The sequence below is a fragment of the Cornus florida genome, unplaced genomic scaffold (genome assembly GCF_030987335.1).
Source record: "Cornus florida cultivar Cherokee Brave unplaced genomic scaffold, ASM3098733v1 CherokeeBrave_3.0.0_Hap2_Chr06, whole genome shotgun sequence".
Lineage (NCBI taxonomy): Eukaryota > Viridiplantae > Streptophyta > Magnoliopsida > Cornales > Cornaceae > Cornus > Cornus florida.
Genome location: NW_026775576.1, coordinates 105,988,549 through 106,013,074, shown reverse-complemented (window position 1 = coordinate 106,013,074; position 24,526 = coordinate 105,988,549). Strand labels below are relative to the sequence as shown.

Here is a 24,526-nt window from a genome sequence, read left to right as displayed (position 1 = left end):
TAGCTATGACACGTGGAACTCCGTTTCACACCAGTCTGGTAGTGAACACGCCGACTACTATGGATGAACTCAATGAAAGAGCCGATGGCTTTGTGCGCCTAGAAGAAGAGGAGGCAGCTAATGCTCGGACAACGTCGCTCGTGTCGACCGAGGAAAAGTCCAAGGCAAAGATCAGGCAGAAGCAGGCTCAGCCGCAACGTCAGACCTCTTGGAAGGCAGAAAAAAGGTCCAGGGAGGAAGAGCTGATTACTCCGCTGAAGGTCACTCTGGCGAGGCTGTATCAGGAGAACAAAGATAAGTTTCATCCACCACTGCCAATTAGGCAACCCCTCGAACAGAGGGATTAAACTAAACATTGTGCTTTCCATTCTGACTTCGGTCATCAGACTAACGAATGCAGGAACCTGAGGAGGCAAGTGGAGATGTTGATAGCTAGAGGGGAGTTCGCGAGTTATGTTCAAGGTTCGGCAATAGAGCAGAATCGACCGGTGGAACAAATAAAAAGGAGTCATAAACAAAGCTCCCACAATTCACAACCAGTTCGTATAATCAATGCTATCCATGGTCGACCCGAGCCTAGTGAAGAGTCAGATGAGCTACTCCGGGCGCGCCTGCGGTAGGCGCAGATGAAGAAAAGGGTCGGCAGTGTGAATACTCTACACCAGCAGAGCCCGTCGATGCAGATAAAGTTCGACTGGACAGACCTGCAGCGTATTCAACTGCCCCATGAAGACCCGTTGGTAGTCAGTTTGACAGTGGCAGACTGCTTGGTGCGCAGAGTTCTGATCGATCCTGGGAGCAGTGCGAATGTCATGCCGAGGGACACATTTGACAGGCTCGAGATTAAACCAGAGAGGCTCAAGCCCACTGGAAATCCCTTGTTAGGGTTCGATGGGAAGAGGGTGGAGCCCGTCGGGATGGTGGAAGTGGAAGTTCAAGCTGCAGAACGAGCTCTTATGGAAACTTTTGTGGTTGTGGAAATTCACCCCTCGTATAATCTCCTGATGGGAAGATGATGGATTCACAGAGTCCAAGGTGTACCCTCAACTTTGCATCACGTCATGAGGTGCCTCGGACCCGATGGAGATAAAGTGATAGACATTCGGGGGGATCAGGTTACAGCCAAAGAGTGTTATTCCGTCACACTAAAGCATGCTGGGAAAGGAAAGGCGCCCGTCCGTTCGGCAAGCCCCAGATAGCAATTACAGGAACCTCCGCCCGAGCAGAACAGGGTGGAGGAGTCAGTCGACTTGACCGAGGAGCCCCTTCTGGATGTGCAGATCGATCAGTCCAGGCCAGAACGAACTACCAGAGTAGGTATAAGACTGACCAGAGAAGAGCAGCAAGAGCTAGTGGATTTCTTGTCCCACAATGCCGACGTATTTGCATGGAGTCACCTAGACATGCCTGGAATTAGTCCCTCCGTATCCTGTCATTCCCTGAATGTCAATCCCAATTTCAAACCAGTGAAACAGAAGCAGCGAAGATTTGCTCCAGAACGTAATCAGATCATAGCGGAAGAAGTCGATAGGCTGCTTGATGCGGGATTTATCAGAGAAGTGCACTACCCTGATTGGTTGTCCAACGTCGTTGTCGTGCAGAAGAAGAATGGGAAATGGCAAGTATGCATTGATTTCACCAATTTGAACAAAGCCTGTCCGATAGACAGCTTCCCGCTGCCTAAGATTGATCAAATGGTGGATGCCACCACCGGGTATGAGCGTTTAACCTTTTTGGACGCTTATTCAGGTTATAATCAGATCCCTATGGACCCCGTAGATGAAGAAAAAACTTCTTTTGTCACCGAGCGAGGAACATACTGCTACAAAGTTATGCCTTTCGGACTAAAGAATGCGGGAGCAACTTATCAAAGACTTGTTAGCAAAATTTTTAAGAATCAAATGGGAAAGATTGTGGAAGCCTATATTGATGATATGGTGGTAAAGAGTAGGAAGAAGGATGATCATCTGAAGCATCTGCAAGATGTATTTGATGTACTGAAGCGATATGGGATGAGGCTCAATCCAACCAAGTGCTCATTCGGTGTGAGTTCCGGACAATTTCTGGGACACGTGGTCAACCGCAGAGGCATCGAAGTTAGCCCCGCTCAAGCAGAGGCTTTGATTAAGAATGCCGAGCCAAAGACGATCAGAGAGGTGCAAGCCCTCACAGGACGAATAGCTGCATTAAGTCGATTTATTTCGAAATTGTCTGATCATTGCAAGCCGTTCTTTGACACGATTCGGAGCCATGGAAGGCAGGTCTGGGGGGATGAGCAACGACAAGCATTGACTCATTTGAAGGAATATATGCAGAATCCACCAGTCCTGTCAGCCCCAGATCCGGAAGAAAAGTTATTTCTATATCTTGGAGTATCTGGTGTCGCGACAAGTGCCGTTCTGATTCGTTGCAAGGAGGGGGTGCAATACCCGGTATTTTATGTAAGCAAAACTATGACAGAGGCAGAACAAAGATACTCAAAGGCCGAACGAGTGGTACTTGCACTTGTAAATGCAAAAAGAAAGTTGAGGCATTATTTCGAATCCCACCCCATAGCTGTTCTAACAACTTTTCCAATCAGAACGCTTATGCACAAGCCAGAGCTCTCGGGCAGAATGACAAAGTGGGCCATAGAGTTGAGTTCATTTGACGTAACGTATGAGCCGAGAACAGCTGTTAAGGGGCAAGCAGTGACCGATTTCCTGCTAGAATGTGATGCCGAGGATAAGGAAGAAGACCTTAGATGCGGCTCTTGGAAACTTTTTGTGGATGGCTCCTCCAACCAGATGGGGGCTGGAATTGGGATCAAACTACAAACCCCAGAGGGTACTTCCTTGAGTCAAACACTCAGACTTGAGTTCCGAGCCACCAATAATGAAGCGGAATATGAGGCGTTGCTAAATGGATTAAAGTTGGCCAGAGAGCTGCAGATCAAAAGTTTGACTGTGTATAGTGACTCGCAGTTGATTGTTCGGCAGGTAAATGATGAGTACGCGACCAAGGATGACACGATGGGGGCATATCGTTCTGCCGTTCTGCATAAAGCCAAGGACTTTGCCAAGATTGAATTCATACAGTTACCGAGGGAACAGAATGCAGATGCGGACCGGTTAGCATGTAGTGCTTCGAGTTCCGGTGAAACATTGGCGAGGGTGATTCCAGTAGGAATACTGACCCAGCCATCTATTCTCGAAGAACCCTTGGACTCTGACCCTTGGCAAGTCAACGTCATACCATATGAACCGAGTTGGATTGACCCCATCATTACCTATATTCGAGATGGTGTTCTGCCTATGCAGAGGGATGAAGCTAGGAGACTCAAAAAGAATGCTGCAAAGTACGCCATCGTGCGTAACCAGTTGTACAGAAGGTCCTACTCTGGCCCATACTTGAAGTGTGTCACCCCCGCGGAGTCGCAGCAGGTATTGCGAGCTATTCATGAGGGTGTGTGTGGCAATCATTCTGGGGGGCGTTCGTTAGCACATAAAGCAATGACACAAGGGTATTTCTGGCCAAACATGTCAAGAGATGCGGAGGAGTTCTCTCGAAGGTGCGATAAATGCCAACGATATGGACCATTGATCCACCAACCACCTGAGGAATTGCACGTAATGGCCTCGCCATGGCCTTTCGCGCAATGGGGGATGGATGTGGTCGGTCCTCTGCCAACTGCAAGAGCTCAGAACAAGTATGTGTTACTGGCCACGGATTATTTCACTAAATGGGTGGAAGCAGAACCATATCCTAGCGTGACTCAGACTCATGTGAGACGATTTATTTGGAACAATATTATCTGCCGTTTCGGCGTTCCCAGATCAATAGTCATGGACAATGGCACAAACCTCAACAGCAGGCAAGTAAGAGAGTTGCTGGAGGAGTATGGAATCAACCAGAAGTTGGCTGCAGTAAGTCATCCTCAGGCCAACGGACAAGCAGAAATCACAAACAGAACCATTTTCGCCTGCATTAAGAAGAAGCTGGAGGATCATAAAGGGAAGTGGTTGGATGAACTCCCGAACGTTCTATGGGCTTACAGAACCACCCCAAGGCGGCCGACTGGGGAGAGCCCGTTTGCAATGGCGTATGGTACCGAGGCAGTTATACCGGTTGAGCATTTGGTCCCCACTATCAGAAGCTTAGCATGGAGTCGAGATCAGAACGACAAGATGTTAAGATTGAACCTCGATATGATAGACGAAAGGAGGGACGCAGCGGCTATAAGGTTAGCATCGTATCAGCAAGTATTAGCGAATAGTCACAACAAAAGAGTAAAACACAGGAATTTTGCCCCTGGCGATCTGGTTCTGAAAAGAAAGGTGGGGATGGTCAAAAAAATGATGCCACCCTGGGAAGGCCCATACAGAATTGCAGAAGTCATAGGCAAGGGGGCATATACGTTGGAAACCATGGCGGGAAGGTTGGTCAGCAAGCCCTGGAACGCCACGTCTCTGAAGAGGTACTACTAATAAAAGCTAAGTTTCGGCTTTAATTGGATGTTGTTTGTTGTCAATCAAATACGTATGAATGAGCAAGTTACTGAAATTTACAAAAAAAAAAAAATAACTTTCTTTTCCAACGGCTTGCTAAAAATTTAAAGCCAAGTGGCAAGTGGCATTCTAGCCGAGCGCCAGGCACTTAAGCAAGATAAGTGGCAGCTGGCACTATAAGCCGAACGCCAGACACTTGCTAAAAATTTAAAGCCAAGTGGCAAGCGGCATTCTAGCCGAGCGCCAGGCACTTAAGCAAGATAAGTGGCAGCTGGCACTATAAGCCGAACGCCAGACACTTGCTAAGAATTTAAAGCCAAGTGGCAAGTGGCATTCTAGCCGAGCGCCAGGCACTTAAGCAAGATAAGTGGCAGCTGGCACTATAAGCCGAACGCCAGACACTTGCTAAGAATTTAAAGCCAAGTGGCAAGTGGCATTCTAGCCGAGCGCCAGGCACTTAAGCAAGATAAGTGGCAGCTGGCACTATAAGCCGAACGCCAGACACTTACTAAGAATTTAAAGCCAAGTGGCAAGTGGCATTCTAGCCGAGCGCCAGGCACTTAAGCAAGATAAGTGGCAGCTGGCACTATAAGCCGAACGCCAGACACTTGCTGAGAATTTAAAGCCAAGTGGCAAGTGGCATTCTAGCCGAGCGCCAGACACTTAAGCAAGATAAGTGGCAGCTGGCACTATAAGCCGAACGCCAGACACTTGCTAAGAATTTAAAGCCAAGTGGCAAGTGGCATTCTAGCCGAGCGCCAGGCACTTAAGCAAGATAAGTGGCAGCTGGCACTATAAGCCGAACGCCAGACACTTGCTAAAAATTTAAAGCCAAGTGGCAAGTGGCATTCTAGCCGAGCGCCAGGCACTTAAGCAAGATAAGTGGCAGCTGGCACCATAAGCCGAACGCCAGACACTTGCTAAAAATTTAAAGCCAAGTGGCAAGTGGCATTCTAGCCGAGCGCCAGGCACTTGCCATAAACAAACACACGGCAAAGCTAATATAAAAGAAAAAGAGAGAAAAGATATGTATGTATTGAAAATAAGTTGAATAGAGCACAACACATAGGGAAAAAGAGTTCTGTCATTTCATTGATATTGAGCATTGAGTTTACAAAAGAGAGATGTCCATCATTACAAAAAGATATGGAATGGAAGAGTCCAAAGGAGCCCTAGCTAGACGCCTCAGTACCAACAGCATCCTGGTCGTGCCGACTCGCCTCCTCGGCCCCATTAGCCGTCTCACCTTCACGAGGTGGGGAATCAAGATGAATGACTGAATCGTTCGGCTGGGGCTCAGCGTCAGCAGTGGCTATGGAAGGTACCACGGTTGACGATTGAGGAGCGGTCAGAGGCAGAGCGGTAGGAGGAGCTGTGATGATCCTTGAGGAAGCAATGTCCTGGCACTCATCGAATATGCGCTTCGCTTCGGTGGGTTCTGGGTCGACATAGACCCCCAGAGGTTCGATCCCCAGATCCTTGTCGACCTCATCCGGAGTGGAGCTGGTCTGTCCCTCATCCGGAACCCGGTCGGCGAAACCTTCCCGGAATCCTTGAGCATACCTAAGAGCACCGACCCTTGAGAACCGAGCGTGAAGAGCCAGCATCCCACCGCTCACTCTGTTGATCGCATCGATCAGAGCTGTACGCTCGTCCAGAGCTCTTTTCTCAAAAGCCATCCGAGCAGACTGTTCATCAGCCAGAAGGCGCTGGAGTTTTGCCTTTTCTTCTCTAATTGATTCACGCTCAGTCTGCCAGACGCTCTTCTCAAGCTGGAGGGCATCCTTCTCATCCTGAAGGGAGTCATTCTCCTTCTTTAGGACATCTCTCTCTTGTTCAATTTTGTCAAGCCGAGCCAGTACCTCGGTATTCTTCATGGCGAGAAGGTCGTTTTCTTTATTAGCCACCTCCAGGCTATCAGAAAACTTACGAGCCCTGGCGTTCCCCATCTCCACCTGCTTCTGCATTGCCATCATTCCGAACAATGTCTGCATAGGTGAACATTAAGAACGGTTAAGCCAATAGTCAGGTCGGGCGAAGGCAAGACCAAATAATATGAGAGAATTCATGAGTTGGAAAATAAAAGTCACCTCCATAGCAGATTGGTGAAAGCGGCTGAACACATCCTTCTGGGATAGGCCCTTTGCCGCCTCAAGGTCTTTCGGGGTCCACATGCTCCTATAGTACGCTATGGCGGTCTGGCCATCCTTCAGCATGGTCTCGTTCGGTTTCACGAACGTCCCATCCGTTCGGGTGTACCGAGGGGCCCATGGCGGTAAGGTGGGGATAGAAGGTGGGCCTGAAGCAGAAGCGGAGCCACCAGCTGCAGTAGGCCCAGAGGGAGCAGGAGCTCTGATCGCACGGTGCAAGAGAGCACCCGGCCCGGAAACCCGGGTCCTTCTTATGAGAGGCTCCTCCTCAGGATCGACCTCACTGTCAGGATGAGGCCTTTTGCCTCGTTCTTTGTCCCGAACGCCCCCCGCAGCCGCAGGAGCTGTGGTAGTTTGGGGAGACGCGCTCTGGTTGGCAGCAGGGGCGCTGACAACATAGTTAATAGCCACTGTGCTCGGGATAGTATCAGAGATGGTGGCTGAAGAAGAGGCTGATGCTGGAGAGGAAATCGCCCCAGCAGCAGGAGTGGCTGGGGGAGTATTTTTCTTCCTGCCAAAAGAAGGAATCTGAAGCCTGCTCATGTTGTAACCGAGTGATGAGAGCGCCAATAGGTTGTCTGAAGTGAGGAGGTCTGAGCAGGAAGGAATATCGTTCAGAACGTATTTCTTCAAGTAATTACTCCTATCCCTGCAAACACTGTAGCTCAAGTCATCACAAGGTATTCCTAAGGAACGGCATAAGAAAGTACAAAAACGGGGAACGCATGTTTCGCAGGGGCAATCATGTTTATGAGATTTGAATTTCTTATAGGAGGAGACAGAATAGACACCAAAGGCGCTCGGGATTGGGTAACCCTCTGCAGCCGGCGAAGACCAAGCCCCATTAATGCCCACGATGCTATCCCTCCAACCCTTTTCAGATTTTATTGTGTCCGTACATATGGACATCTTCTCGAACGGGTAGAGGTGGTAGAAGGGTTCATTAGTACGGATCTTACTGACCTTATAGCACAAAAGAAGGTCTATGAGGTCAAGGTCCAGATTTCTGTCACGCATCAACAGGAGCATAACGGATATGATTCTAAAGAAGTTGGGGTTGACCTGCAGGGGGGATATCCCCAATCTATTGAAGACATAACTAAAGAAAGGGTGCAGAGGGAACCTAACAACATTCAATTGAAGGTTCGTGAATAAGACTTCGCCGGGCAGGAGGCCGGCACCGGTCATAATGTTAACGTCCTGGGGGCAAACCCTAACTTCGATGTTGTCAGGAAGTCTAAGTCTCATACGAAGAACATCCAGATCTACAACCATGGTGGAAGGGCTTGAAGGATCTAAAAGGGGGTAAATAGAAGCCTGCTGAAAGTAAAAAGGAACAAAACTAACCTCAGAGGACTGCAAGATCGCTGGAAGAAAGACTCTTGAAGGATTTCACCAGAAAAAGCTTAGCACAGTTCTAGAAAGAGAGAGATTTGACTGATGATGGAGACGGTAAAAGGACGTGAAGTGGTATTCTCGAGCTTTATAAACGCGAGGGGGGCCCGAGGGCCGAAGCGTCGGGAAGGCGAGAAATTCCTCGAGCCCCGGAACATTGATTCTGGATCTGACCGTCCGTTCCCCCACGTGGTTTTCTCGAGCCGTCAACGTCATGATGAGACGCCATCAATAATTACCCCCTTATTAAATAAGGGGCAATTATGGGGGCAGTTGAGGAGGCCCAGAACGACATGGGCCGGATCTGACTTGCAAGCGCGACATCCGGTCCGTACAGCTGGGTCGGCCCATAAAAAGACACTGCCATATGGGCCGAACGCAAATAAGCCCATCAAAGGCGACCAGGACTTATGGAGGAACAGGCCCAGATCCAACAATCAGTAAATATCTTGTAAATATCAATAAATAAGGGAAGGAATAACAAAGATAAAAAAATCTTTTTGGGTTGAAGTGTAAGAATTCTAGAGAGAGAAAGAGGGAATGAATTTCTTGCATCTTCAAATATACAATCAATAATGACCAAACATTTTACCATTCAAAAATAAATTAATTAATGGTCCCAAACACAAAGCATGACAGTGACGAAATAAATCACAAAAAGTGTAGCATCAAATGTGCAAAATAAGTAATTCCTCGATTTCATATTATTAGTTTATTTTTTGGTTTGGGCTTTTTAAAGATACATGTTAAGTAATGTACTTTTTTATTTTTTGGTAAATTTATTAAATTGTATCGAGTCTAAATATATAGGCAAAAGTGGAAAAAAGAAAAAAAGAAAAAAAATTCCCTTGAACTATAAAAAAAGTGAAAAAAAAATTTATATATACATCACAACTATTTGGGGTTGCAAATCAAACCCTAAACTATTCAAAAGTTGCAAATCACTCCCTCTCGATCATCAGAGGTCATTTTTCGACCTCCAGAGTGTTTAAAATTTATAAAATATCATTAATGCACAATACTCCTAGTACCTTTTGGCGCCCATCTTGCAACTAACCAAATAGTTGAGGTTTTTTTTATTTTTTTTATTTTGCCTAATAATAATAGACAGTATCAATAATAATATTAATATCAATAATAACTAATAATATTAGTAGTAATAATAATAATAATTATTATTATTATTTAAAAAATAACAAAAATAAATTGCTTAATTAGTTGGTCGATATGTTTACAAACAGATTTTACAAGCTCATAATTTATCAAAAAATAATTCAAATAATAATAATATAATTAATAATAAAAATAAATAATAAATAAATTGTTTAGTTGCAAAATATGTGGATCACTTTTAGAACCGGAATTAATAGAAACTCTGGAGTTTGGAACTACCATAAATATATTGTAATCAATTTATTTACATTGTGAAAATCGGTTAAATTGTAGTGTGATCATATTTTAATTTATCTTTCTACTATATAATTCAAGAATGCATGCGGGTTTAATGTCAATACCCAATTTGAATTGATGGTTACTTCTTTATAGAAATCACTTGGTTGTTCTATTTCTGAATGCACATGTAAAAAATTTAGAAGAGAATGATATTATTTTGCAGCAATATGATTAATTCACTCTATTTCATTGTTGCTCTGTTAGGAGGAAGTATTATATAAAAATATTATACATTGGACAGGATTAGATGTACAGCGGCATATAATTTCTGCTGAATTTTTTATGGCAATTATGCATATGTTTTATCAGCAAAAGTAAGTACTTCATTTATTTGTTGGTGTTCAAAAATAATCTTGCTTCTATGGCACTTTCAAACTCTAAAGTTAATTTGCAGATGTTTAAAAAGTAATTCACATATCTTGCAACTATGTAATTTATTTTTATTATCTTAATAATTATTACTACTATTATTATTTATTCTTGTTCATCATCTTCTTCTTTTTCTTCTTCTTATTATTATTTGAACTATTTTATTATAATTTATTAGCTTGTAAAAACTCTTTGTAGATATACGAATCCAACTAATCAAGCAATTTATTTTTGGTATTTGTAAAATTATTATTATTGTTATTATTAATACTAATACTAATGCTACTACTATTACTATTATTATTATTATTATTATTATTATTTTTACTGCTGCTGCTATTATTATTATTATTAGGTAAAATAAATGGGAGTATTTTGATAATTTTGACCTTCGAAAAATGATGTCCCATGATCATGTGATCGAGAGAGGGTGATTTGCAACTTTTGAATAGTTCATGATTTGATTTGCAATCTGAGATAGTTTATGAGGTTTTTTTTTTTAATTTTATTTTTATTTTTTAACTTTCTTGATAGGTCAGGAGAGTTTTTTTTTTTTTTTTTTTTTTTTTTGACATTTTTGCCAAATAATATATTATCACAGTAATGCTTTCATATTTAACAAATAAATTAAATACATATTAAATGATTTTTTAAATTTATTTTATATTTTTTAAGAAAAAAATTATTTTAGTTTTAGTAATGGGAATAACTCATTATAAACTACGCTGCATTGTCAAATGTCAAGTCAAGGTTTTAAAAAAAACGTTTAAAAGTAATTTTGCAAGTTCTCATATCGGATAAATATATTTTTTTGGGGGTAATCGGAACAATTAAATATGGGACGAGGAGAATTTAATGGAGCAAACCACTGGAACGAGTTCTCTGGCTCTCATTTGTCATTCCTGTCTTTCTCTTCTTGCTCTGTATGGAGGTCTCATTCTCACTCTCTTCCTCCCTTCGTATATCAGCTACATCTCCTTACTGTGAGACGTCCTCCCGCTATAGAAAGATACCCAGTAAGCCCAACTGTAAAATTTTCGGCTTGCCACTGAATCATTCCAAAAAATTGTCTTCAACTGTGTTGTATGATCACAGATCCAGCTCAACAACTGTTTCATACAGAAATTACAAGCGTAATTACACCTGGGTATGTCTAATTTCTTCAAATTGCCATAAATCTGTGTTTTCCTCATCTGCCAACGATGTGTTTGGGTTGGTTTGGTTTTTTTAAACTAAAGAAAGTGACACAGAGATGTAATTGATTAAGTTTGGAGTAAAATATTATTTGAATAATTGAGCAGTTGAACAATTGAGCACATGTTTGATCATCTGGGTAATTCTAATTTATTGTTTTTTTTTTACAATGGAAGTTGTATTTGTTATATACTTCACTACTTTGAATTTGTATTGCATTGTTGTTGGTGTTGTTTTATTTATTTATTATTATTTTGGTAGGGTGTATCAATTGCACTGTACTTTGATGCTCTAAAAGTGTACTATTGGAGTCATTGCACCAAATTATTCTATTACAAAATCACCATCTTACTGCCCTCTATTGCTACTTGCAATACGTAGCATAAGTTACATACTTCAATTAAATATGTCAAGAAGCAATTGACTGCAGGTAATATTCAATCTTTCAGGTTTCTGTAATGCTGACCTGAACCGATTTTCTCTTTTCATGAACAATTGGATTTGGTGGGGAAAAGAGTGGGGGAGCGTTTGAACTATTTATAATGATAACAAATCACTTAAAGGCTTTTATTTTTTATTCACTTTTGCATTTTGTCTGTTCGATATATTACATGTTTCACTACTTAGAAAAACAGGGTTAGAAGTTAGAACTAATAATCAAACTTACCTCATATGAAACATATAACTGGGAAATGTGGTTGTGGCTTTTATGTCCCCTATTACACTCTAATCCTCTATGTTCTGGATCTACATTAGTCCAAAGGAAAATGATTCTTGCACCGATAGTTGCAGTGAATTGTTAGACCTACTCTTTTAATTGGTCAATTATGCAACAAATAAGGAAGTGGAGCCCTCCACTTAGTTGTATTTGGTATAAATAGACAATTAAAAATTATTCAGTTAGGCAATTCACTGCAAGTGTTCGGTGTGAGTATCACTACTCTAGTCCAAATAATGTGATAGGATAGGGAACTGTATTCTTTAATCTCATAGCAGTAATTTATGTATTTTGTTTATTAAGGAATAATTATAGTCAAAGCATTAATTGTATTAACTTTAGTAACATGGTAGATAATTGAATATTGAAATTTATCATGATAAAATAGATTAACATTGCATATTTTTAATAGAAGAACATCCAATAACTATTAGTCCCCCTTTATAATTGTGTACTATATATTATCTGAAAGAAAGCTATCATTTTAGCCTATTGGTCTTGGAACACAACGGATTATAAACAGGTTAAGAAAATGAAAGTGAACCTAAAACCTGTTATATAGAAGGATCAGAACCGAAAGTGAAGTTCTTTACTAAAACATTCAGGTAAGGCTGATTGACAAGCAAATCTTTTATTGCCTCATTTACCTACCACCCTATGATTCTGTGAATGAAAATGACGGATAGAAGACAGTGTTTATTTATTAGCATGCAAATCTAAATGTCGACATTATTTGATTGACATTATTTTTTGGCATTCTTGCTAGTGCTGACCCTCCCTTTACATGATTCTGGACTTGGTCAATTAATGTGGTTAACATTTTGGTTGACATGGCACTGTTGAGGTTCAAAGATTTAATATGGCATTCATGTGAAAGTTGATGCTGCCAGGCCTGCACTAAAATTGGTGCTGCTGGATCTGATCCTGTTTCAAAGAAAATTTCCGAGTTCAAAGATGCATTCTGGAGATTTCTAAGACCCCACACGATACGTGGAACAGCATTGGGGTCTACGTAAGTAATTATCATGTTAATGCAGCACTCATTATTGATTTACATAATTTTCTTGCTAGCTTATTTTGTTATAATTGATTTTAGTTCATCTTTTATTTTGTTGACAGTTCTTTAGTAGCAAGAGCTTTAATTGAGAACTCAAATTTGATAAGGTGGTCTCTAGTGTTGAAGGCCCTTTCTGGTCTTCTTGCTCTAATATGCGGCAATGGCTATATAGTGGGCATCAATCAAATATATGATATTGGAATTGACAAGTAAGTGATGCTAACATATTTTGTTCTTTTTCATTGTAGTATAACATGCAAGAAACATCTCACATAATATTCCATGAGGATAGGTCCTGTATCATCATATCTAGCGGGTTGGCAACAAATGGGCCCATAATAGGAAACTGTTAGTTCTACCTCAAAATGGGCAAGTTAGTGGCAGAATAGGACTGTCAACTACTCTCAATTCCAAAATAAGAGAAAATGAAAAATAAAAAAGGAAAATGGTTCATGATGGAATAACTAGTTTAGAGACTCCCCTTGCACTCTTTCAAAAAGATTTCGATTAGCTTCTTCTGTTATTTATTTATTTGTTCAAATTCCTAGATGAGCACAAATTACTAAGAAGTTTCAAAGGGGGTGCAACCCACGTACACTTGATGTCTACACGGACAACAAAAAGATACCAAACTATAAGATATGCATAAAGTGATGTATAACATGAAACCTACAAAAGAATTAACCGAAGTTGAGGATCTTCCTTTTGGCCGAAAATATTGTGAGCTGAACAAACATGTTTAATGCAATACGGCATGTGTGGAAATAAATCAAATTCCCAAACTCAAGGATATGGGGAACGACTAAATATTGATATTGTTTTAATATTCTCTTTTGCTTTATTGCATAAAATGTTGTTTTATGTAAGATAGTGTTCAACATAGAGTAAGAAACTTGAATTAGAAGAGAGTTTTGCAATGTAAGAGAAGGAACAAAAGAATTTTATCAACAACTACATAATGCACAATTAATACACATACTTGTAGGTGAATCTTTAACTAAATATATCAGATACTTATCTAAATATATTGGAGACATATCTCATATCCGTAACCGTGTCATATACCAACATGGTCACTTTATGCATTTAAAATAGTCAATGTAATAGAGCTCCACATTACATGTATTAAGCTTTCAATGACAAAGCCGGCAAAGCCACCTCTTCAAAAGAATGCTTGTTCCGGGCATTACCCAGTGACCTAGTTGGTAGAGCACCTAGCTCTCTAAGCAGGTGTGCCCGTGTTCGAGTCCCCCCTCTCCCTAATTTGCCAGGATAAAAAAAGAAAAAGAAAAAAAAAGAATGCTTATTCCTTACAGGAGTTCAATATCATATGCTTCGGTTTGAAAATCAGTTATTCCACCTCCTTCAAAGACCACCTATTCTACTTCTTCATATGCACCAATAAAGGCACACTGATGATATCTGCTAAACAGTCTGGCAATTTTTCTCAGCCTGTCACTTAGCAACTACTGACTACCTCGTGTGCATAACCAAATGGATCCTTGAAAGAGAAAAAGGAAGACACCTCAACTCCCTGCGAATGGGGCAATGATTCACACTCTCTTCAATACTCTTACATATGCAACACCATGATTGCAGGACTTTTTCCATACTTGCCAAAATATCAATTCTTAAAGTCTTCTCTAGAACCACTGTATTCCCAAAGAAACCGACCTGGGAACGGACATCAGTATGCGAAGCAGCCTAAACCCTATAGAAATAATGCATAGCAACTTCCCTATCTTTGGAGTCACCCAACTTAAGGAGTCCTACCTCCACCCATCAAAGGTAATGGCGTACAAAATGCTGACGAAAGCATCCCCTGCCTCCAATCCTCAATTCTAAAACGACCTACTGAAGTGAAGGTTGCAGATCACCCACACTTCGGAATCCCAGCATAATCGGCTATATGAAGATCTCCTTATCAACTCTGATCCTGGAAAGGTCAGCTTCAAAAGGCCAACCTTAGAGCCATAATCATGCCAAAATCTCCCCCTTTCTCTATTCTTTGCAACCTATCTAATATGCATAGAGAACTCCTCCTAATCCTTTCTAATGCCTTTTCAAATCCGTACTCTATAAGATGATCAAACTTAAATTGAAAAATGAAACCTTTCTGTTACCATGTTCTCTCCCCAGGACTTCCTTACACAACTTAATCCTCTCCCATTCAATCTTCATACATCCAAACCAATTGCCGGATAAGCTTCACTAGTTATTGCATTGTTTAGATTCTCATGTGATTTCAATTTCTTCTTTTAACTGTTGGCCTTTTATTTGCACGTATGGGGTTCTTAATATACTTAAGACTCAAGGTGTTTCCTCTTTTTCTATTTTTTAATTTATCTAAATAGTATCAAGTAAGATATTTTCCATGGGTTTCTATTTCAATTGCAGGGTAAACAAGCCTTATTTACCTATAGCTGCAGGAGATCTTTCAGTTCAGTCTGCATGGTTTTTGGTGTTACTTTTTGCAGTGACTGGCCTTTTAATTGTTGGGATGAACTTCGGTCCATTCATTACTGCCCTCTATAGTCTTGGCCTTTTCCTTGGCACTATCTATTCTGTTCCCCCATTTCGAATGAAGAGGTTTCCTGTTGTAGCATTTCTTATAATTGCCATGGTATGTTCTTCTCGTTATCCCTCTATGTTAGAGTTTACTAGTTTTTATTAGAATAAAGTGATGCGTGACAACTACATGTTGTTGGAAAAGTGTTCTAATGATTCCCATAGCATCTGCAGATTTAATATCACCGTGTAAAATTCCTTGACTGATTATGGAGAAAGAGACAGAACCATTAATTCACTTCCTGAATGACCATGATGTCATCTAGTGCCTTAAAGAAAAAGCCTTTCCTAAAGTATAGGAAAATAAAAGATGTCATTTCAGAGCTATGGGATTTCATTTTCAAGTGGTGCCAGTCCCTGTATGGCCTGGGATAATGTCAATTACAGATATTTCCTGTCACCTAGTAAATTTCATTATCAATCAAATGCTGTTTAGGAAGAGAATAGCATCTTACTAATAACATATTCATTCACCCACTTAATGTCTGTCAAAGCTTGTAATTAATGGTATATGGTATATACAGTATTTGATTTATTTAAAGACCTTGCGCTTTATGCAAATTTCAACTATTGATTGTTCTATCCTACAGGTATTATTATTTTTTTGGTATGACTTTGCACTGTACTAAATAATAATTTTATTTCTGTTACGTGCCTGTAATACCATATGAATATTTTATGCATCCATAAAAAGATTTAATATAATTAAATTTCACAGGTGCGAGGTTTTCTTCTTAATTTTGGCGTATATTATGCCACAAGAGCTGCATTGGGACTTACATTTGAATGGAGGTAATTGTCACTTAATATTTCTTGCTTCATGCTGTACACCTGTACTTTTATGACAAGAAGCTATATAAATAAGCTAGCTTTCATAGTCAAACAACATATATGAAGAATGACTTGGGTTCACCAGAAGGGGTCGCTGAGTCCTTGCTTGGACCAATTCTGTTGGTAGACCAACTCCTAGATGTGGAATATCCCTAGTATTACACAACTTATTGCCCCAATACAATCTAGAAGCAATGTACGCTTCTAGAGCAATTGAAATGTTGGGTATGGTGTTTGAGATAGGCGTAATGTTTTATACTTATTCAACTGTTGAGAAAAATTCTCATATTTGCATTATCAATTTCTGTCTGCAGCTTACCTGTGGCTTTCATCACAACTTTTGTGACATTGTTTGCGCTGGTCATTGCCATAACTAAAGATCTTCCAGATGTAGAGGGGGATCGTAAGTAAGTAATGGATAAATTTATTACAAAATGCCTGCTACTATATTTGTTTATTATATTGTTTTTTACAACTGCTCTATCTTGTTTTTTCTTTTTCTTTCTCTTTCTTTTCTTTTCTTTTTTTTCCCTCTCTTTTTGTACTACACTTTTTGCCAGATTTGCTCACTCATTTCTTGAATTTTTGTCACCAACTTATTCAAATCCAATAGCAAATCATATGGTTACTGCTAATGTGCTAATCATTCCTCTTTGTCTTTGATTTAATTGTTTTCCTAGGTTTCAGATATCTACTTTGGCAACAAAGCTCGGCGTTAGAAACATTGCATTCCTTGGTTCTGGGCTTTTGTTATTAAATTATATTGGTTCTGTATCTTTAGCAGTCTACATGCCCCAGGTGAATACATAGGAGCCTAACTTTTTGATGCCTGGTTATTTTATGAAATTTGATTATATATGTATTATTTACTTGCGTCTTACGAGCATTCATATAAAAATGATGAACTTTTTTATCAACAATAAATGTTCCCAAACACGTGGTCTCTCATTTACATGTACTTCAGGCTTTCAGGCGCAGCTTGATGATCCCTGCACATACCATCTTGGCATTGAGTTTAATTTTCCAGGTTTGTTCGTAAGATCTATAATTATTTTTCTTGTGTATTAACAGATGAAATTTCCTGAGAATTCTTTGCATCCGTCAATTCTTTCAGTTCTATCCCCTCTCTCTCATCTTGGTAATTAGGGCAAATCTCAGGGGAGGTCTGTGTAATTTACCCTTTAATATATGTACGTTTATAATTCAATTCATAATCATATATCAGTCATTGATAAACAATTTACTGGATATTACTCAAAATAATGAGCTACGGCATGCAAATATCACAATCCATACTGCAATAAAACCCTTGCTTTTTTTTGAGTATTAGTTTCAAATTTCATATCAAGAATGGTTAGATCCATACATACGAATAAATAAAACTTCAAAGCAATGGTGTTTGAACACGTGTTTCAATTTAAATTATCAAGGTGACGGTGAGGTTTGAACATTGAACCTTGCCTGCTCTAATACCATGTTGTCAACCATCCACTCCAAAAGTTAAAGTTGTTAGAGAGGATGTAACTTAAATATTTAAATCCTTCAACATTACTCTGTGCTGTGATCAATTTTTTACAAAGGTATTGAATAGTTACTGGTAAACAATGCACTAAAGTCGTGGATGCTTATATGTATATATATGTTACCTTGTCCCTTTTATGTATAATATGCATGTATGTTTCAGTTTGTAATAAAATGTCGTTGAATTTTTCATCTTTGTTTATTGTCAGCATAGAGAATTTCATGTGGTTGTTTTTTTTGCATTTATGTGGTTGTTTCTGCATTATTTCTTTCTGTAATGTGTGTGCCGTGGGTCTATTTTTGTCATGTTTAAGTTGCATTGAGTTGGGATCTGAACAGTGTGAAAATAGAGTTACGCGGAGTGCGGAAACAGTTAGTTGATTTTAATTGTGATTAACTCCTTTAATGACCTAGATCTGATTATTAGGTCAACTTGCTCAATTTATGATTGATTAAATTATATGATCAAATTAATCATCCACAATCACAAATATAAATACTGTAAAGTAAAGCAAGTAAAAGTTTAGAGAGATTCACTAGGATTTTTAGCGAGGAAACCCCAGTTGTTAAAATACGTCAACTGTTTGCATGGGAAAAACCTCGTGGACTGTGCAGTCCAAAGTAAATCGATCAACTATGTTTGAAGCAAAGTACGCCAAACTTTGACTCTGGCTCATACCCTATCGTTCCACCAAACACCAATTGCTGACAATCCTCTCGCTTTGCGACTCCCCGTCCAACAGCAACTTGACCTCAGGCTTATGCTTGATATTTGTAGAAGAGTAGCAGGTAGATCAGACAATACTTCTCGAATGCTCCAACCCTTTCAAAGTGTGATCGCTTTTACTTCTGTTCTTCAAGATCTGAACTCGATGTAGAAGAATTAAATCCTGTTCTTCATACGGAATATCTGAATCTTCAATATATCTCCAATTCCGATGAGATAGAGAACAACACAACTAAATCACTCATGAATGTGTGTGCTCTCAAAAATAAATTCAGAACACTCAGATTTGATTTTCTGGATTTCTCTCTCTAAAAGGCTTTCTCAAAATATATAATTAATGATCCCTAAAGCTATGAATAAACCAATGTATATGACATGGTTTATATAGAGCATAGAACGACCTAATCCCTCTGAAAATAAGGAAAAATTTGTGCATAGGATTTGGTACAATTCTAAACCAACTGGGAAACAATTCAAGATAAGGAAACTGAAATTATATAGTGAACAGGATACCTTGAACCGGTTCAGAGGGGCTGAACCGGTTCAAGTTTGGCTGAAACTTTTCGAAGCCAAACTTGAGCATCTTGAACCGGTTTAGAGAGGCTGAACCGGTTCAAGTTTGGCAGACTTGAAACTTTGGTTCCTTTAGCCTAAAATCATTCTACAGAAACTTTTGAAAAATATGGAAAGTGTAGAATGTCTCATAACCTGTTTAGAATCCTTCCTAATGTGTTGTTCTTACCTTTTGCTTCAAATGATCTTCAATCATGGTAAGTTTGAACAACTTCCCAGTTCTGTAGACGCTGTCGAATTTGATAACTTGCAGTACAAGTAACTGGAATTACAACTCGACATAGACTTGTTTTGATCACGAAATTAGCTAATTACAAAATATATATATCTCACAAACAGTAACATAGTCCCCTGTTGTCATCATCCACAATTTTATTTCGACCTCTTTTTTTAGTATATCCTGTGACAAATAATTTATTGGAATATTTCCTCTTCTGAGACCTTTTATCATCTACTTTTCTCTTAGATTGACTTGTTCAACATAAGAACTTCTTCTTTATAAACCTTGGAAAAGTCCCTTTTGTTGTCTTTATAACCCTAACAATTAAGTTCTCTTTCCAACCCATATTTGTTCCTTGCAACTCCTCCTTTGGGGGTGGCAGGAGATGCCACTCAAGCTAACAGCTAGTGGTACCTTAGCAGTGAAGCTTTTCCTGGCAGTTCTGGGGAAATGGAAATGAATTTGCCACCACTTTCATCTTCTAAGGGATGAATATGATTATATGAACCAGCTTTATCCAGCGTAAATGTCATTGGTAATTGATTTTATATAAATCATTTTTCCTGAGCGAAATTTCACTGGTTCCTTAGCAACTGACCTTGTTGATTGTTTTTTTCTTTTAGTTTATTTGCTTATGTGGAAATTGTGAGTTGTGCAACGGAATAGGTTGTGGAAAGTTGAGTTTAAAAATAGTTTTCAGAGGGATTAATCAAGTGTTTCTTTATCCATTTATACTATACTAAATTACCGGTTAATTGGTCAATTACAAACAAATTAAAAGCAAGTAAAGTTTAGAATGACACCGGATTTTAGCGAGGAAACCAATTGGAAAACCTCGAGGTTTTGTGCGCTATCCCAAGCGTAAAACGATCCACTATGTATGAAGCAAAGTACACCGAACTTTGACTTAGATTCAAACCCCTTCACTCTACCAAGACTCAATCCGCTGAACGTCCCTGGCTTTGCGACTTCCCATCCAACAACTCTCGACTTCAGACTTATGCCTCAAACCTTGTAGAAGGATTGCTGTAAATCAGCAACACTTCGCAAGGGTCCCTTCAAAGTGTGATTGGAAATTCTTTTCTTCGAATCTGAATTTGTTGTAGAATAAATAAAATCTGCTTTCTCTGATCGTTGTAGATGCAATCTTCAATAGACTTGAACTCGATCAGGAATTGAATAACACCCTTATTCACTCATGTGTGTATAGTATGTATGTTCTTAAAAATATCACAAAAAGGCTCTTAATGAAAATCGGAATTTTAATGCCAAAAACCACACAACCCTAAGTGAGAAAATATGTTTTATAGACTTTTGAAACCTTAATTTTACTTGGAAAACAATAAGCTTTTAGGAGAAAGTCTATACATAATAGGAAGTTAAAATAAAGTAGGAAACAAAGTTACTAAAACTGTAGTAGGACTTGAACTAGTTCAGCTGCCAACCAGTTCAAGTTGGCCGGACCTGAACTGAAGATTTTTTACTTAGAAAAATTGGCAACGCTAATTTTTCGAAAACATGCAAGTGTCCTTGCCAAAAACTTTTGAAACCCTAATTGTACTTGGAAAACAAGTCAATTTTGTGCATAAGCTTTTAGGAGAAAGTCTATACAGAATAGGAGGTTAAAACAGAGTAGGAAACAAAGTTACCAAAAACTACTGTAGGACTTGAACCGGTTCAGCTGCCCTTGAACCGGTTCAAGTTGGCTAGTGTATATTTTAAAAACAAAGCTTTAACGCTTCAACCGGTTCAACTGCTCTTGAACAGGTTCAAGTTGGCCATACCTGAACTGAAGGTTTTATAGTTAGAAAAATTTGGCAACGCTAATTTTTTGAAAACATGCAAGTGTCCTTTCCTTCTAACTAGGCTTCCTAAAGTGTTGTTCTTACCCTTTTCAAAGTTGTCAAGCTATTGATCACGAACAACTCTTCAATTCCGCTTTTGATCTCGAACTTGGAATTTAAACTTAAAATTTCAACTCGATCAAACTTGTTTTGACAACGAAATTCGCCAATTACAAATTTTATATCTCACAGCAATTGCACTGGCATTTAAGTATTGTAGTTTATATGCAAATTGTTTTGGTATATATACAATTATCATGGTCTTTAGTAAGTCATGCATTTCCTATGCTTTATTTCTCTCCTAGAAATTAGTCTGGTAGTGGTTACTTTTATTGTATCTATTCTCTTTTGCATAATATTTCAATCTTGTGGTTTCAGACATGGTTATTGGAAGAAGCAAATTATACCAAGGTAATGCCCGACATTGAGTTCTATTTATGTTGGTTATATTTTTTCTGTGAATGCAAGTCGTATTGTTAGGACCTTTTTGCTCCATTTGGTATGTGCTTCGGCACAGCACAATACGGATACAGCAAGAATGCGTCAATACTAATAATATAATATATTTTTATTATATAAGTAATAAATTTTGCTCATTTTGTGTAATATAATTAATCATGAATGAAATCACTAATTTGGAGCTTAGAGATAGATTATTGTTATTTTTTTTCTAAAATTTTAAATTATTTTTCTAAGTTATCCATAATATACTTTTAATTGCATTGAACTACATTATTCTAAAAAAAAATAATTACAAAACCACCTCGTCGTGTCCTGAAAGTGTCTAAAATATGTCTCAACTGTGTCCAACAAAAAAAAAAAATAGTATTCAAATTCCGTGAGACTTCTAGCTGTGTTTGACATATGTCCGAGCCATGTCCCACGCGTTTCCGCGTGTCCAATACGCCACGGCACCCCTAGGAGAAGTGTTTGTGCATCCTACGGTACAAGGAATAGAATATTGGAAGGAAGGGAAGGTGCGAGAGATGGAGAAGGCCTCTAGAAAGAAGGCACTCTTCCCTCCGAATTTTTGGTCAAGGAAATGGGAAAAGTGTCACTTGTTTTTACTATAATAGCCATATACCCCTACATGTTGAAGTTGTTTAAAGGACAAAAAGGTGAAACTAAAGAGCGGGGGTGGGGAAGAAAAGAAAATTAGCTTTTGCTTTTCCTCTTAAGTTTACACGGTAATGGTATTCAGAATTTGGATTTTCTTCTTTTCTTACCCTGTAAAAAAGAAATACTTCATTTTGTGCTCACATGCCTGCGAGTATGGGTAGGTGTGTGTAGCCTAGACTCCATTTCAGACAATGGGTTTGTATCTTTAGTCATTAGTTAAAATTAACTGAGAAGATTTTTCCTCAGACGACAAAATGACCCATATGTGATTCCTCCCTCCTAGGCAGCCATTGTAATATATAATGAATCTGGTTTCATTTTGAAAGCATCCAAGTCCATGTCAAAGCTGTGGCTTCTCAAATTGATCTTACTCTGACCAACATATGGGAATTGGGAGCCTGTTTGCATAGTGAAATGAGTACATTGTCGTGGTGCAAAGCTGTCCAGAAAGATAAAAACATGGTCATTTAATTTCAACTAGACGACTTCAGAATTTCTTAGTGTCTGATTGTTCATTTACTTTGAATCTTGCAGGAGGCAATTGCAGGGTTCTACCGGTTTATATGGAATCTCTTTTATGCTGAGTATATCATGTTCCCTTTCATCTAATAAAGTTGTTACTTTCAACTTTCAAGTTGTATGGTTCTGTTGGTGTCAGGAATGCACTCCCAAGCAACCGCAGATTAAGAGCATTAGAGTACACACAGGCCTTGCTATGATAGTCAGTCAGTCAATTCCTGATGTTGTATTTTATAAATTGCTTACACTCATATTAAAACACTGATTACTCCATACTGAATCAATCCCAGAAAGAGAGAAGCGGTTGTTCTTGTTGGTTGCGCAATATGGTTTTTCCATTATATGAACTGCTTATTGTCTCAACATGTAGTAGGGATTGGATAGGGTGGTGTAACAGCTTCTTGTGTAAAATGTTTTCATCAACCGAATTTTAAATTTTGATGCAGTTTACTTAGTAACTCACAGTTTCTGTGCTGAGTCCCGAACACACTAAATCGAATGTATGCCCCTCTTCTCCAACCCTAAAAATGAAACATCTGGCCTCAGTTCCTTGCTCTCAATAATCCTTTGCTCCTTTAGCAGACGACAAACAGCTTAGTCGAACATCCCTCTCCCTCTCCCTTGCGCCTTCACGGCCGAATTTTCACTTCCAACATTTCTTCTTCTTCTTCATCGCCACATGCTAGGACGGATTTGATGGTAAATCCGGCGGCAACAATGGCACATTGGTCATGCTTCTTTTGTAAGCTTGTTCATTGTTGTTAGGTTTGTAATTCTGTGGGTAAACATGACACTTTTTATGGGACAAGGGAGTATATGGCATATTCTCTCGTAAACCTGGTCCATCAAGTTGGTTCTGGCAAGTGGGGACAAATGGCTCGCCCTCAAACAACTCTTCTTGCTTTTTCGTATATATGGTGGTCATAAAACTTTAGGTTTGTAACTCGTAACTCTGAAAACAGAAAACAGTTCTCAGATAATAACTTTTATGGTGATCTGAAAACATGTTTTTTTTATGACTGTTTTTCAGAAAATTGAATCGAGTATTTTTTTTTTTTTCCTAAAAATATAAACCTGTTTTCATAATTACAAACCAAAATTTTGAAAAGGAGGTGTTTTATTTTTAAATTAAAAATTTGAAATGAAGTGCAAGAATAGAAAAGTAAGCACAAAATTAAATCGCATATGCTTGTATACATAGGCACGCAATCAATCATTCATTAGATTTCCCATATCTCCGTAATGCCTAAAATAACGTCATAAATCAAAAGATGATTAATTGAAGTAAAAAAACCAAAGGAACGACCTTAGCATGGATTGAGAGATTTGTCTCTTACCGTAGACTTGTTCTTAAATTCAGTTAGCATAATAATCTCCCAAGGTAATTGATGCAAACATAAGAGGGCAAAGAACAGTATCCAATTCTGTCCCGTTGCCGTTGAGAGAGCTCGAGACAGATCTAACATTCACCAAGTTACGAAGTGATTATTCTGAGATACGAAACGGGCGTTTTCATAATTCCAATGGCACCTCTCCTTAACAATATTTCTGGATCCGTCACTGGTTGTGTTAGAATCTACCATGAAGAAAGGAATCAGCTTTTGACACCACAGAAAAAGATCCCTTCCCTTTCCCCCATTCTATCCATGGTGAGGATAAATAATAAGTAATCTAGCAATAATAATGAAGGCCTCTTTTTCAAGTGGGTTGTTATCCTTTCAAAATACCCAGTTCCATTTTATGGTTTAATTTACAATTCCAGTTCTTGAAGTTGAATTTGAT

General features: G+C 39.0%; 1 protein-coding gene across 1 annotated transcript; it reads left to right on the top strand.

Moving 5' to 3' along the window:
- Positions 1-10,704: 10,704 nt before the first annotated feature.
- On the top strand, positions 10,705-23,189 carry LOC132313690 (homogentisate solanesyltransferase, chloroplastic). Its single transcript, XM_059812586.1, has 10 exons — positions 10,705-11,000; positions 12,656-12,777; positions 12,885-13,031; positions 15,220-15,445; positions 16,109-16,182; positions 16,536-16,628; positions 16,902-17,019; positions 17,186-17,248; positions 21,485-21,517; positions 22,760-23,189. The coding sequence occupies exons 1-10, from the start codon at positions 10,779-10,781 to the stop codon at positions 22,832-22,834; spliced, it is 1,173 nt and encodes a 390-aa protein (XP_059668569.1). The 5' UTR covers positions 10,705-10,778; the 3' UTR covers positions 22,835-23,189.
- The last annotated feature ends 1,337 nt before the right edge of the window (positions 23,190-24,526 follow it).

Bases quoted from the DNA above. Each gene is read 5' to 3' on its own strand.
- LOC132313690 (XM_059812586.1), top strand. From the start codon at position 10,779: ATGGAGGTCTCATTCTCACTCTCTTCCTCCCTTCGTATATCAGCTACA. The intron at 17,249-21,484 runs GTTTGTTCGTAA...TTGTGGTTTCAG, and splicing joins CATTGAGTTTAATTTTCCAG to ACATGGTTATTGGAAGAAGC. The intron at 21,518-22,759 runs GTAATGCCCGAC...TGAATCTTGCAG, and splicing joins AAGAAGCAAATTATACCAAG to GAGGCAATTGCAGGGTTCTA.